General features: G+C 36.6%; 1 protein-coding gene across 2 annotated transcripts in view; it reads right to left on the minus strand.

Moving 5' to 3' along the window:
• Positions 1-452: 452 nt before the first annotated feature.
• Positions 453-14,687, minus strand: part of LOC103345171 (aldo-keto reductase family 1 member C21) — a 21,067-nt gene continuing 6,832 nt past the window's right edge. Inside the window, exons 4-8 of one of the 2 annotated variants that reach the window (XM_070055817.1) lie at positions 14,218-14,340; positions 9,078-9,187; positions 8,151-8,316; positions 4,349-4,431; positions 453-2,416 (exon numbers count right to left, since the gene is read on the minus strand). In XM_070055817.1, the coding sequence (XP_069911918.1) occupies positions 2,374-2,416; positions 4,349-4,431; positions 8,151-8,316; positions 9,078-9,187; positions 14,218-14,340 (525 nt within the window). In that variant the 3' untranslated portion in view covers positions 453-2,373. The remainder of the gene's footprint in view (positions 2,417-4,348; positions 4,432-8,150; positions 8,317-9,077; positions 9,188-14,217; positions 14,341-14,687) is intronic. The other variant, XM_070055818.1, reaches the window with a different exon arrangement.

The raw sequence follows: 14,687 nt of genomic DNA on the forward strand, positions 1-14,687 counted from the left end.
CCACATTCATTTACTACTTGTTCTAACTATTGCTGTAAGTTGAATATTGATATTTCTGGCTAGTATTGTAGTGATCCCTTTTTCTTCTTGCAGTTCTCTGGATGTATACTTCATAAATTTTGGAGCTATGGTATTTGTTGCATATGTTTTTTTACTTAGCTACATGTATCTCAATGGATTGACTAATTTCTCAACATTTAAGGCTTTTATTTCTTGCCACAGTTTTTAAATTAAATTATATTTACTTTGACATTAGTAAACCTGACACAGTTCTCTTTTGATTACTAGTTTCATGAGCTATATATTACAGGTACAAACTATTGTGGTCCTAGATCTAAAGTGAATCTCTTATACATCAAATAGTTGAATCCTGTTGCTGTCCATTCACTCTGTTGTTTTATTTTTCTTTTGATTTATAAATTAAATTCACATACAATTAAAGTAATTACTGATAGTATTGAAGTTGATATTTATTTTTTAACTTGAAAAAAGTGATGAACATAGATTTGATATTTATGGCAATTCAGTAAGTCAGTGTTCTTCTGTTGTTGTTTTGTTTTGTTTTGTTTTTGAATTTCTGGAACACAACAGAAAAGCAGGATCACTGGATTTCCTGGAAATCTAAATTGAAGAGTCTGACCCTCAGCCCTGGCTCATCAATTAACTATGAAAACTGCTCTTTGATATTCAGGATATAATTATTAAAATACCAATTATCAATATCCATATTTTTATCCCATATCTTTCTTTCCTACACCACCTGTCATACAGCTTATAAAATCAGTCCCCTAGTCTTGTCTACTAATCTTCTTATCAATATTTCCAAACATAGATGTGCTCAACTCCATACTCATCACATTTTCCTCAGTCTAAAAATAAATATGAATTTATATAACTTATTCTCTTAAATGTTTCAAATAAAAAATAAGGCAAACTTACTAATGTGTGTGCAAGACACAAAATATTCTTCCCTTCAATTTCCCCCTTTGTCTGATTCCTAGTCATTTAGTCAAGCTGGCTCACATTCACTTCCCCAACCAAGTCCAGCATGGATGCAATTGAAAAACATCACACTTAGTGAAATAAGCCAGTCCCCAAAAGACAAATACCATATGTCCTCCCTGATCTGTGATAACAGAGTACTTAAAAGGCAATCTGTAAGCGTGAAATTCACACTTTGAAATGCGACGATTTAATAGTCCTTGTCTTGACTGTTCAGGACCAGTATTTTTTTTTTTCTTCAGACTATTTGTTGAACTTTTTACTTAGCATAGGATTAATCTTAAGAGTATAAAGTTAACTGAAAATAGATCTTTGTAAAAAATAAAAATAGTGGGCCAGTGCTGTGGCACAGTGGGTTAAAGCTCCAGCCTGCAGTGCCCATGTGGCACCAGTTCAAGTCTCTACTGCTCCACTTCCACCCAGTTCCCTGCTAATTTCCTGGGAAGGCAGTAGAAAACGGACCAAGTTCTTGGGCCCCTGCATCTACACAGAAACCTGGAAGAAGCTGCTGGCCCCTGGCTTCGGATCAGCTCAGTTCTGTTTGTTGCAGCCATTTGGAAAGTGAACCAGTGGATGGAAGAACGCTCTCTTTCTATGTCTACCTCTCTCTGTAACTCTTTCAAATAAATAAAATAAATCTTAGAAAAAAATAAAAATTGGAATAGAAGAGGGAGGTGGAAGAAGGGTGGGAGCGTGGGTGAAAGGGAGAGTAGCGTAGAAAGTACAACTGTGCTCCTGAATCTGTATACCTGAAGTATATGAAATTTGCATACCTTAAATAAAATTCTTAAAAATGAAGTTTCAGAAAGAAAAAGAGAATACCTATTTCCCCAATTTCTACACCTCTCATGCTTGAGCTTCTCAAAGGGACCCCTGGGTTCTTGGTCATCCTTGTAGTATTGCCTTACCTTCCAGGGTCTATGCAGTGAGCTTTATTTTTCCTTGAAGCACTGGAGAAAAACTGACTGGAAAATGCTTACTATCAGCTACTTTCCTACAGGCCAACAACTCTGCCTGCTCAACTCCAGAAGCGTCAATGGAATGGCTCGAATCTCCCACCAATGGTTTCTAAACTTCCAGGAAAATCAGTTTGGGGAATAAGGAAGCCAAAGGAAAGAAATCATGTTAAGTTACAAAGTCAGTGGTAAATCAGAATCTTTAAAGAAGGCAAAATTAATTATTTTAGGAAAATGACAAAAACTTAGTGTACATGCTTCCTCTACTGTGGATTTAACTCTAGCTTCTTGTGAGGTGTTTAGCATCATGGATTATCCAGAAGAGAGGTCTCTAATCATCAGCGTGTGAGATGTCTGCCATATCACAAGATGCATGCAGGAGCTTCTGGTAGAAGTCATGATGAATATCTCCATGCTAATATTCATCAGAGAATGGGTAATTAGGGTGGCCATTCAAACTAAAATGAGAAAAAAAATGCATTTAATGACTCTATATACATGGTAATTACAAAGTGATTTTTCTGTAACTGGCATTAGGGAGATTAATCATTGTATACTCTTACTGGTTAAAGATTATACCTTTCTTACTCTCATGATGACTGCCTTAAAATAAGTACTTTAATAACTATAACAAAATTATTCAAATTATACTTCTTTCTGAAATTTAACAAACAACACAGAGCCAAAATTTAAACATACTCCTCCCCCTAAGCCAGATATAGCAATAAAGCCAAGTAATATCAAGTCCTATCATTTTTCAAATTCAAGTTGATGCTAGAAATTTCTCTTTTACTGATTGTCCATTATATAAAATACTGTTAGATTCACAAGTGGAAATAATGTCATTTATAAGAGAGAGTTTTATGACTATGGAGTTTAGAGTCCATTTTTGATATGTACTATATAGTAACAACAAAATATATAGGGTTATAAATATGAATAATTATTGAATAATTAAAGAGGTAGTAGTAATACAAATGGCTTATCTCTCTGTTTGCATTATGCCCTACTTATTCTTCATTTTTCTCTATATTAATAAAACACTCAGCCTTGATAACCAGAACTACAAATTTTCAGTAATATTATTTTTACATAGAGCTAACCCCTTTTCATAAATCATCACATTTATTATTATTATGAATTGAAATTACCACAGATGGAAAGAATACATATTAGTACATACCATAAATAACAATATATACACTTCCTCATATTCCATCATGTTCAAACATGAAGAAGTAACAATTTTTTTGACTACAAAATCTCTCTATGGTTTTTTTGCTTATGTACTCTTCCATTCATTTTCAAATCTTCCCCATAACTTATCTACTAATTTAAGATCTCTATATTTCACAGAATAAAAACTAAGGGCTCCATTGACCAAATCAAAACCAACCTTTATGCAGGCAATTGTGATTTTGGGGATCTTGGATGAACATACAATGAAACAGAAGGGAGGAATATGACAATATTCAAAACATTAAATGGATAGGATCCAATCAATGATTCCATAGGAAGATGATGGGAATTTAGGCATGGAACACAGTGCTAATGTAAATGCCTTCAATCTGTGAAGGAATTCATCAGGTTCCTAGAAGATGATATTAACTGGATTCTGAAAATACTGAAGAAGCTACATTGATAATATCCATAGTGTATGTCTATCAAATACTCTAGATTACAGAGGTCTTTATGGAGATGTTGATTCAACAATGGTATTTCCTGATCTGAAAAGTTTCACGGAATGAGAAGCACAGTGGGGGATGTATGAAAGTCCACACTGACATGGACTCTCTCAACCAGTTCCTATGTCAGTAGCCAGAGTCTGTTGAGAAACTGAGAAGACAATTCCAGAAAGTTTTGTCTCATACCAGGCTCATTGTTCAACTCTAGCTTTCTTTCTTTTTTTAGATTATTTATTTATTTGAAAGTCAGAGTTACACATAGAGACAGAGGGAGAGGGAGAGAGAGAGGCAGAGAGAGAGGGAGATGGAGAGAGAGAGAGAGAGAGAGAGAGAGAGAGAGAGAGAGAGGTCTTCCATCCACTGGTTTACTCCCCAATTGGCCACAACAGCCAGAGCTGTGCCAATCCAAAGCCAGGAGCCAGAAGCTTCTTCCAGGTATCCCACGTGGCTTCAGGGACCCAAGGACTTGAGCCATCTTCTACTGCTTTCCCAGGCCATAGCAGAGAGCTGGATAGGAAGTGGAGCAGCCAGGACGCAAACTGGAGCCCATACAGAATGCTGGCACTGCAGGTAGCAGCTTTACCGGCTAATCCACAGCGCTGGTCCCAACCTCTAGTTTTCTGATGTTGAGGTAACTTCCAACACTCATTCTACATTCCTTCTCAGAAAATAAGTTGTGGCAAGATATATGCTAAAGGCACTTACAAACTCGCAGAAACATATCGAATATTTCTGTTCAGACCATCTAGGACTCTCATGTCCTCAGGAGTCAAGTGGAATTCAAAAACCTATCAAAAAAGTAAGATATATATATATTTTTTGACAGGCAGAGTTAGACAGTGAGAGAGAGAGAGACAGAAAGGTCTTCCTTTTTCCATTGGTTCTCCCCCCAAGTGGCTGCTATGGCTGGCACGTTACTGCCAGCATGCTGTGCCAATCCGAAGCCAGGAGCCAGGTGCTTCCTCCTGGTCTCCCATGTGGGTGCAGGGCCCAAGCACCTGGGCCATCCTCCACTGCACTCCCAGGCCACAGCAGAGAGCTGCACTGGAAGAGGGGCAACCGGGACAGAATCTGGTGCCCCAACTGGGACTAGAACCCGGGGTGCCGGCACCGCAGGCGGAGGATTAGCCTAGTGAGCTGAGGCACCAGCCAATATTTTTTATAATTTCTGCTGTGTTTCACCAAGATAGAAAATCCAGAAGAATTACATTGAATGATGTAAGGACAATACATAAATATCTAAGAAGTTTCCAAAACTTATTAAAGACATCAGGAAAACATTCATATGGCTAATGAATATCAGCTAAAAGTAAATAGAAATCAATTCCTATATTTAGTTAATTTCAACTGCACAAAACTACAGCCAAAAGATCCCAAAAGAAGCTGGAGATGAATCAAAGCTGACAAAGTACAAAGATAAATGGACCACGTATTATAGAATCTAGAAAATCTAGGGGAATACTTTTGAAATATATAAGATAATTTACCATGTTACGTAGAGATTGTTGGATTATTGTATTTACTAAGTTGCAAAGAGATAGTTGGGTTTTTGTATTCCATCCATTAACATCTACAATGTGAAAAATATTCCCGCAACATAATTCAAATGCAATGACATTGTGTGCAAAGAATAGGAGAACTTCCTTGAGGAGGATATGATTGTCTAACTTGGGGGTGCTTTAAAGATCAAATATATTGTCATAATTGATAACATTGAAACAAATGGCTGCCTGATAGGTTGTTTATTAGGACCCTAAAATGAGGATTCAGAGAAAGAGTTAGAGAACAAGAAATGTCAGAAGCTTAACACTAAATGAATCCAGCAAATAGACTTTCATTACTTTAATATTGAACCTCATTTGCATATTTAAAATTCTTTTTGCATTTTTGTCAGTTTTGGAAATTTTATTTCATAATGGTTTTAAATTGACAAAACAAAAAAGTGTTTTTGTACTGGGTATAACCCAAACCCAGCATTCTCTATTATTAACATCTGATATCAGCATGAAGGTCACAATTCATAAACCATACCAAATTCAAATTCCCCTACTTTTTCATCCAAACTTCCTATCTTCCTTCTGCCTCTTCCTGACTCTAATAATCAACATTCTGTGTTCTTCTTTAACTTTTTCTAACTCATATATTTTGTAGAATATGCAACATGTGTCTTTTGGTACATGACTTATCAGCTAACACGGCATGCTCTTGTTCAGCAATTTTTGTGCAAATAACAGGATTTCATTTGCAGATATACCACATTTTCTTTATAAGTTCACCTAATGATGGACACTTTGGTGAATTCCATATTTTGGTTAAGGTGAACAGGGATGCAATACCTCAAAATTATCAGGTTTATAAGAAATAAGACTATATGTGAGTAAAATGACTTAATGGACAAATTATGAAATGTATTAAAATATATGAAAAGAAAAAATAAATGATTATAATTTGATGCCACAATCATTCATTAAGATCCACATATTGTCAATCAAAAACCAGTTCTTCCAAATTGATTGACAGTCTCAATACACACCATTTAAGGACTTTAGGTGGAAGTTGATAAAGTCATTGTAAATATTATTTACAATGAATCATCAATGAAGAATAGCCCAGGTATTCTTCAATAAGATAACACAGAGGCTGGCTTGTGGCACAGAGAGTTAAGCTGCCACTTGTGATACCCACATCCCATATTGTATAGTTTGGTTCCAGTCTGAGCTGCTCCAATTCTGAATCAACCTTCTGCTAATATGAAAGGGAAGGCAGCAGAAGATGGGCTAAGTAATTGGACCCATGCCCCCCACATAAAACTATTGAATATCTGCGTCTTGGCCAGTGTGTGTGGTCTGGACCTGACTATTGCAGCCATTTGTGGAGTAAGCCATCAGATGGAAGATGTATATCCCTCTCTCTTTCTCTTTCTCTTTTTATTTCTCACACATGCGCGCGCTCCCTCACTCTCTTTCTTTATCTCTCTCTCTCACTCTGCCTTGAAATTAAATAAATAAATCTTTTTTAAAATAAATAAAAGGATATAGGAGAAATGTTACCACTCTTCACAACATAATGCATTTTCCAATATAATTAAGATAGTACAGAAAAGTAAGTCAGCCCATTGAAGAGAAACAGTGTCCAGAAATGTTATTGTTGCTAAGTATTTCTGTTTTTCATTTAGTAAATATATATTTATATTTGTACCTTTATTCCAAGTAATATATATATACATATACATATATATATATATATATAAATTACAATGGAATTTAAGTCTAAATTTGGAAGGAAAGACAACAACAATTCTGTAAGCTAATATAGTATAATACTGTACTTTTCCCTATATAGGACAAAACAAGACACTCATCAACCACAAAAAAGGCATGAATAATTTGATGACACTGAGAATTAACTTTTGTTCATAAAAAGACTATACAGAGAATGAAATCAAAGGCACATCTTGGAATAAATGGCTCAACAAATAGCTCTGACTCTAAAATATGATATTGAGAATATATCAATATGATAGGTTGTTTTATAGTAATGTCACCCAAAATTTCACGCATCCATGCTCGTGTTAAGTGAATTTCACTCTCCTCCATTATGAATTAATGTGTCCCACCTTTTAAATCTGGCATGCCTTGTAACTTACATTGAATGATAGAATTTAAAAGAAGTAACTGTGTATCTGTTGCCAGTAGGCTTTGCAAATATCCACACAGTGCTTTAGTATTCTGAAATGGGATGATGTAAATCCTGATATAATTTACTAAAAGGTGAAGAATTCTATGGGGAGAACTGAAGCAGAACAGAGAGTGGCTCAATAAATTTCTGAGTCAGAGCTCACTCATTGTCCATCAAAGGCAGCAGAGACTCAATTAGCAATACATAAAGGTTGCAGACTAAAAGAGAAGTACTGGACTGAGTTCAGGTGGTCAAAGTTAATTTTCAAACTATAAAGTTTTGAATTATAATAAAAGCGTTTTAAATTTTATCACTACATTAGAGAGATAATACTTTACAAATACCATGGCTAATTGTATTACAGCTGTCGCCATTTTTACAATAAAAAAATTTATTTAAAATAGTAAGACTTGGGTAGATGCCAGACTAGATAAAACAGAGTGAAAAATATATAAATTTTAAACTACATGAGAACTAAGGGAAATACAAAATAAAATTGAAAATATTGTAGGCAGAATAATAACCAATTCAACTACCTTATTTAAGGAATTGAAGAAAAAAAAAGTGGCCAGTTGACAGGACTATAAAATAAATTTCAGAATTCACGCTGAAACACAAACCTCAGAATCTGCACTCTTGCAATTCAATCTAGGCATGTTGGCTTCCCTCCTCTACAGCAAAAGAAAACACTTACAAGTGGGCAATAAAAAGAAACACACAGGAGATGACAGGGACACCAAGATACCACAAAGGTATCCTGAGTGCCTACAAAGAGGACACACGCGATGGATACTGTAGGAGCCCCAGTGCCCACAGCCCCACTCATCACCTGCAAATTCTCTTTCATTCGCTCCTCATTGAAACTCTTGGCCAAGACCACAACCCCACGCTGTAGCAAGTAACGAAGGGCAATCAGTGCTGGACTTCGCTTGTGCTTTTTTGCCAGGGCACCAAGAACTGGATCATCTAAGAGAACCGGAGTGTTCTGATCCACCCTAGGAGGAAAGGCAACAATGCTGAATTTCTGAGTTCGTGTATTGTATTTGTTAGGAGGATTCCAAAACAGACTACAGTGCCTACTCCAGACCAGTGCTACTCAAATGTGGTCTCAGGCAGCAGAACCACTGTCATCTGGGATTTAATGAATGAAAAACTACTCATCCATCCAAAACAATGAAATCCTTCTTTTGCAACCAAATGGATGCAACTGAAAACCATTATACTTAATGAAATAAGCCAGTCCCAGAAAGACAAATAGAATGCATTTTCCCTGTTCTGTGGTAACTAATTGAGTACAAAAAACACGTAATATGGATGCACAAAATTGGTATTTTGAGATTCATTGATTGTTTACAGCCCTTGTCCCTACTGTTGAGGAGCAGTGTTATTTTCTGCTGACTATCTATTGAATTATTTATTATTTAGTAAATTTAGTCTTATGATTATAAAATAAGCCAAAAGTAGATCATCATAAAAATTATAAGAAAGAATAAAAAAGGAAGAAGGAGAGAGGGTGGCAGTGTGGTCGGGAGGGAGGGTAGCATGAGAAGTATCACTATGCTCCTAAATCTGTATATGTAGAATACATGAAATCTGCTCACGTTAATACTGAATAAATTATTTTCTAAAAAAGAAATGCAAATTCTTCCTTGTACTGCAACATTTCAGAGTTAATGCCAGAAAAGTAGTTATACTATGAATGCAAACGTTTCAACAGCAAAGGTGTTTTAGGTAAGTTTGCTAGTGTGCACATTACCATTCTCCATATTTTTGACTTCCCAGAACACCATAGGCAACCAGAACAATGTCTTTTGACTTGCAGAAATCCAGTAGTTTTCTCTGGTTGAGATACAGATGACATTCCACCTGTAGATAGGCAACACAAAAAGTTTAAGATTATTGAAAACACAAATATTGATATGAAATATGAATATTAAAATTGAAAAGAAACAAAAAGAAAAACTGAGTAACAAAATTTAAATTGACATTATCAACTTCTGGGGATCATATTTTAAAGAATATTAAAATTGCTGTCACCTGCAAGGATAAAAAAATTCCTGACATGAACCAGATCATATTTGTTTAACATTTTTTTCACTAAGAAATTTTCCTTTTTTGGAAAAAAGAAGGAATTCTTTGAACATTTGACATTGAATTGTGCCAGAAAACTAGTATTTGTTCAAAGATTCATGACAGCAAACCTGTTGAACAAAAGAATTATTTTGCTAGGAATCCTGCTAGTGATATTAATGTAGATTTCTTCAGCCTAATGGATAATGAGGAAATCAAGTTTAATCCACAGAATAAATAAAAACTCATGTCCACAATAAAAGGCATAGAGAGGGAAAGCAAGAGGAAAAACTATTTTCCCCTGCTGGTGGCGATTATTATATTAACTTCTTTCTAAGAACATTATTAATTAAAAGGAAGGTATTAATGTTGCTCCATCACAGAGGAATAATTGCAGAATATCATAGAAATATTTTTACATTAAATGTAATATGAGAAAAGTACAATGGTAGTTAAAAATGAAAATTAGTGTTTAAAAATTCTTTTTTTTTTTTATTTGACAGGTAGAGTTAGACAGTGAGAGAGAGAAACAGAGAGAAAGGTCTTCCTTCCGTTGATTCACCCCCCAAATGGCCGCTACGGCTGGCACTGTGCTGACCCGAAGCCAGGAGCCAGGTGCTTCCTCCTGTTCTCCCATGCAGGTGCAGGGGCCCAAGCACTTGGGCCGTCCTACACTGCCTTCCTGGGCCACCGCAGAGAGCTAGACTGGAAGAGGAGCAACCAGGACTAGAACCCAGCGCCCACATAGGATGCCAGCACCGCAAGGCGGAGGATTAATCAGGTGAGCCATGGCGCCTGGACCAGTGTTTACAAATTCTAATGAAATAACCAATCCAGGCAAACTTAGATAAAAGGATATTAAAATATTATGTGAAAATAGTTTTGTAATACAAATTGCCTTGTGACTGTTAACACTCAAAAGATCATTAGTAATTGTACTGGAGGAAGGGAACTTAATGCTTAGAAAGGTGGGTTAACCAAGTGACCAAAGAAAACCAGTTGTGATCTAGTGGATTAGCCCGCCGATTTCAGGTCAGCATTCCATATCTGAGCCCAGGTTTGAGTCTTGGTTGTTCTGCTTCTGATCCATATTTCTGGTAATTGTCTAGAAAGTAGCAGAAGATGGCTCAAGTAGTGAGTGCTCTGTCACCCATATAGGAGACCTGGAGGGAGAGCCAATATCCTTGCTTTAGCCTGGCCCAGCCATAGCTATTGTGACTACTTGAGGATGAACTACCAGAGCGAATCTCTCCCTCTCTCCCTCTCTCTTTCTCTCTCTCTCTCCCCTCTGCCTTTCAAATAAGCAAAAGATCTAAAAAAAGAAAATACTATCTATAATACTGAGAAAACCCATCATTCAATGATTCCCTGTGCAGTACAAATTGAGAAATACAACATGATAAGCTTATTTTCCTGTTCAATCTTGAAATAATAGAGTATTCAGATCTAAATTCTAAAGGACAAAAAGTTGGAATGGAAAAAACATTACCTGTCAATATAGGGCAACAGTCTGAGAAATCCGGAATAGTTGACAAAATCTGTTTGGCTATAATGGGGATGGGTAAGGATTTGTAATCAATCTACAAGAAAAAGTATTGATAGGCAGCATTTGGCCTAGAGGCTAAGTCACCTGTTTCCCATATCAGAATGCCTAGGTTTGTTCCCCAGCTCCAGCTTTTAATTCTGATTTGCTGACAGTGCAGCCATTGAGAAGCAGCAGGTGATGACCCAAGTGCTTGGATCCCTGCCACATGTATGGGATTTTTTCATTGACTTTCCAACTCCTTGCTTTGGCCCAGTCTAGTAATGGACATTGTGGGTAATTGAAGAATCAAGCAGTAGAGGAAGCAATTGGAAAACAATGGAAAATTTTAATACGATTGTATATTATGATGATATCAGATGACAATCATCACATTTCTTTGATATAATATGGAAACATAACTTTGAGGGAAAACACTATTCATTCCTAAACGTTCTGGAGGTCTGTAGAGATGAGTAGTCATGTCTCCCAATTATTTTGAATAAGTTCAGTAAATTATTATGCATATTATTAAAAGCCACATATATTTACATACGTTTGGCAACATGGCAAAATGTCAACAATTTTATATGGCAGATGGGAAAATATGGATTTTCTCAAAATTGTTTAAAAAGTTCTGAATGTTTGAAAGTTTCATAATAAAAATGGAGTGATAATAATATGAAAAACATTAAATATTATATGTATATTTTTGAGATTTTTGTATTTATTTGAAAGGCAGAAAATACAAATGGCTAAAATGGCCAAGGCTGAGCCAGGTTGAGTCCAGGAGTCAGGAGCTTCATTCAGATCTCTCACATAGGTGCAAGAGCCCAATTACTTGTGCCATCTTCCACTGCTTTCCCAAATGCATTAACAAGGAGCTGGATCAGAGTGGAGCAGCCGGGACTCAAACTAGCAACCATATGGAATGCCAGAACTGAAGGTGGAAGTATAAACTTCTAAGCCACAACAACTTGATATTATATTTTTAAATCATAATGTCAATTTTATAAGCTATATTTTTCTAATTTGGAATCTGTACAACAAGACTAATAGATCTTAAAATGTAAGTTAGAGCACAGAATCAGTCACAGAACAGATGTGCTTGAACAGTACTTGATGGCAAAAACAAGGGAGGTGATACGGATTTAGATAGAGTCAGGCATAGGATTGACTCTGGTTCTCCTAAAAGTATCAGAGTAGTCATGCACCACTGGTATCATCATAAACAGATAACATTCAACCTCTAACCTGCATGAGTTTTTCAGTTTCTAGTTCACTTTCCTGTGACTGTGACTGAGACATCTAAAAGCAGATATCAAGAGAAAAACTCAAGCATTTGAATACACACAAACCTTATGGTCTATCTACCTGATATTATTTTCAGTGTCTCCTGATTACTGACTATTCCAGGAGTGTATCATCTTCCTTTCCCTCCACATCACATGCACACATCTGAACTCTGGTCATGCTTAATAACTCAAGGATAAGTCCACCCTCCCCCAGAAGGTCACTTTAAGAACTGCTAGCTTCCTTAACCATTTTACCTCCTCGGATTCTTATACAAATTCAGATCTAAAGCTCTGCCAAAGTTTCAATATAGGTCTTTATCATTTAGATACCCAAGAGAAAGTCCTATATTCCCTTCTAAACAGAGACATTGCTCTTAGAATCTGTCATTCCTAACTGAGCACCAAAAGGGAAACTTGTTGAAATGAAATGGACACTATGAGAAACAGTGACTTGATCAGCTCTTGTCCTGACGGTTGATGTACAATGTAATACTTTATCCATTTTAGTATTTTTTTGTTCTAGTACCATTGGTTGAACTCTGTAATTAACACCCAATTATTTTTAGGTGTTTAAATTTTAACTGAAAAGTGATCCCTGTTAGGAATTTGGAAAACATTATACTGAGTATAATAAGCCAATCCCAAAGGGACAAATACCACTTGTTCTCCTTGATAGGTGACAACTAACTGAGCACCAAAAAGGAAACCTGTTAAAGTGAAATGAACACTAGGAGAAACGGTGACTTGATCAGCCCTCACCCTGACTGTTGATGAGCAACTTGATATGTTATCCCTCTTAGTATTTTTTTTGTTTGTTCTATTTAATACTTTTGGTTGAATACTGTAATCAAGACACAATTCTTCTTAAGTGCTGAAACTTAACTGAAAAGTGATTTCTGGTAAATATAAGAGTGGGAATAAGAGAGGGAAGAGATGTGCAATTCAGGACATGCTCAAGCTGACTTGCCCCAAATGGTAGAGTTAGAAACATACCAGGGGATTCCAATTCAATCCCATCAAGGTGGCATATACCAATGCCATCTCACTAGTCCCAGTGATCAATTTCTGTTCACAATTGATCATAATGATAGGACTAAGAACCAAAGGGATCACATAAACAAGAATAGTGTCTGCAAATACTAGCTGATAGAATCAAAAAGGGAGAGAATGATCCAACATGGGAAGTGAGATACACAGCAGACCCATAGAATGGGAGATGTCCTAAACAGCACTCTGGCCTCAGAATCAGCCCTTAAGGCATGCGGATCCAGCTGAAAAGCCCATGAGACTATTTCAGGCATGGAAAGCCAAGACACTCTGGGGAAAAAAAAAAAAACCCTAAATGAAAGATCCCTGCGAGTGAGATCCCAGTGGAAAGAACGGGTCATCAAAGAAGGAGCTACCTTTCTCTGAAGGGAGGAGAGAACTTCCACTTTGACCATGGCCTTGTCTAAATATGATCAGAGTCAGTGAACTCAAGGGGATTCCATAGCCTTGGCAGCTCATGACAAGAGCCTAGGGTGATTACTGATGCCATAAACAAGAGTGTCAATTTGTTAAGTCAACAACAGGAGTCACTGTGCACTTACTCCTCATGTAGGATCTTTGTCCTTAGTGTGCTGTACATTGAGATTTAATGCTATAATTAGTACTCAAGCAGTATTTTTCACTTTATGTTTCTGTGTGGGAGCAAACTGTTGAAATCTTTACTTAATGTATGCTAAACTGATCTTCTGTATATAAAGAGAAACGAAAATGAATCTTGATGTGAATGGAAGGGGAGAGGGAGTGGGAAAGGGGAGGGTTGCGGGTGGGAGGGACGTCTTGGGGGGGAAGCCATTGTAATCCATAAGCTGTACTTTGGAAATTTATATTCATTAAATAAAAGTTTAAAAAAGAATCTGTCTTTCCACAAATGTATAAAAAGGGGGGAGTAGAAATGAACACCTAGCCCTAGAACAGGAAGCACAGAATGAGAAACACCAAGAAAGGAGGCTGAAGGCCCTTACCTGGTTGCAAACAGGTTTATACTTGAGCCCTGGCTTGTTCAGGATCATCTCCAGCTGCCTGCGGTTGAAGTTAGACACCCCAATGGACTTAGCCAACCCTGCATCCTTACATTTCTCCATGGCCTGTAAAAGTGAAGAATGATTGAAGTATGTTTACAAATGAGAAGTGTTGTTAATAAGAACATTGTTTAATGCTGACAAGATAACTAACATTGAACATCCTGATGAGAAACATTAGTTAAAAAGGGGGGAGAGGGGAAGAACAACGTAGACACTATAAGAAAAAAATATTAGTATGTCCTCCTTAAAAACCTAAAGAGGAAAACATATGCTTTGTCCTGATTTCCATTTCTTACTCTTTTATCCCAATAGTGTATACTTTGCCATCATACAGCAAAACAGCCAATTTCAAAATCAGGAATTTCTGTTTCCAGAATTGTGAATATCATTCAAAAGGAGGAAGATGACCT

Source organism: Oryctolagus cuniculus, chromosome 13, assembly GCF_964237555.1.
Source record: "Oryctolagus cuniculus chromosome 13, mOryCun1.1, whole genome shotgun sequence".
In the NCBI taxonomy this organism is placed as follows: Eukaryota; Metazoa; Chordata; class Mammalia; order Lagomorpha; family Leporidae; genus Oryctolagus; species Oryctolagus cuniculus.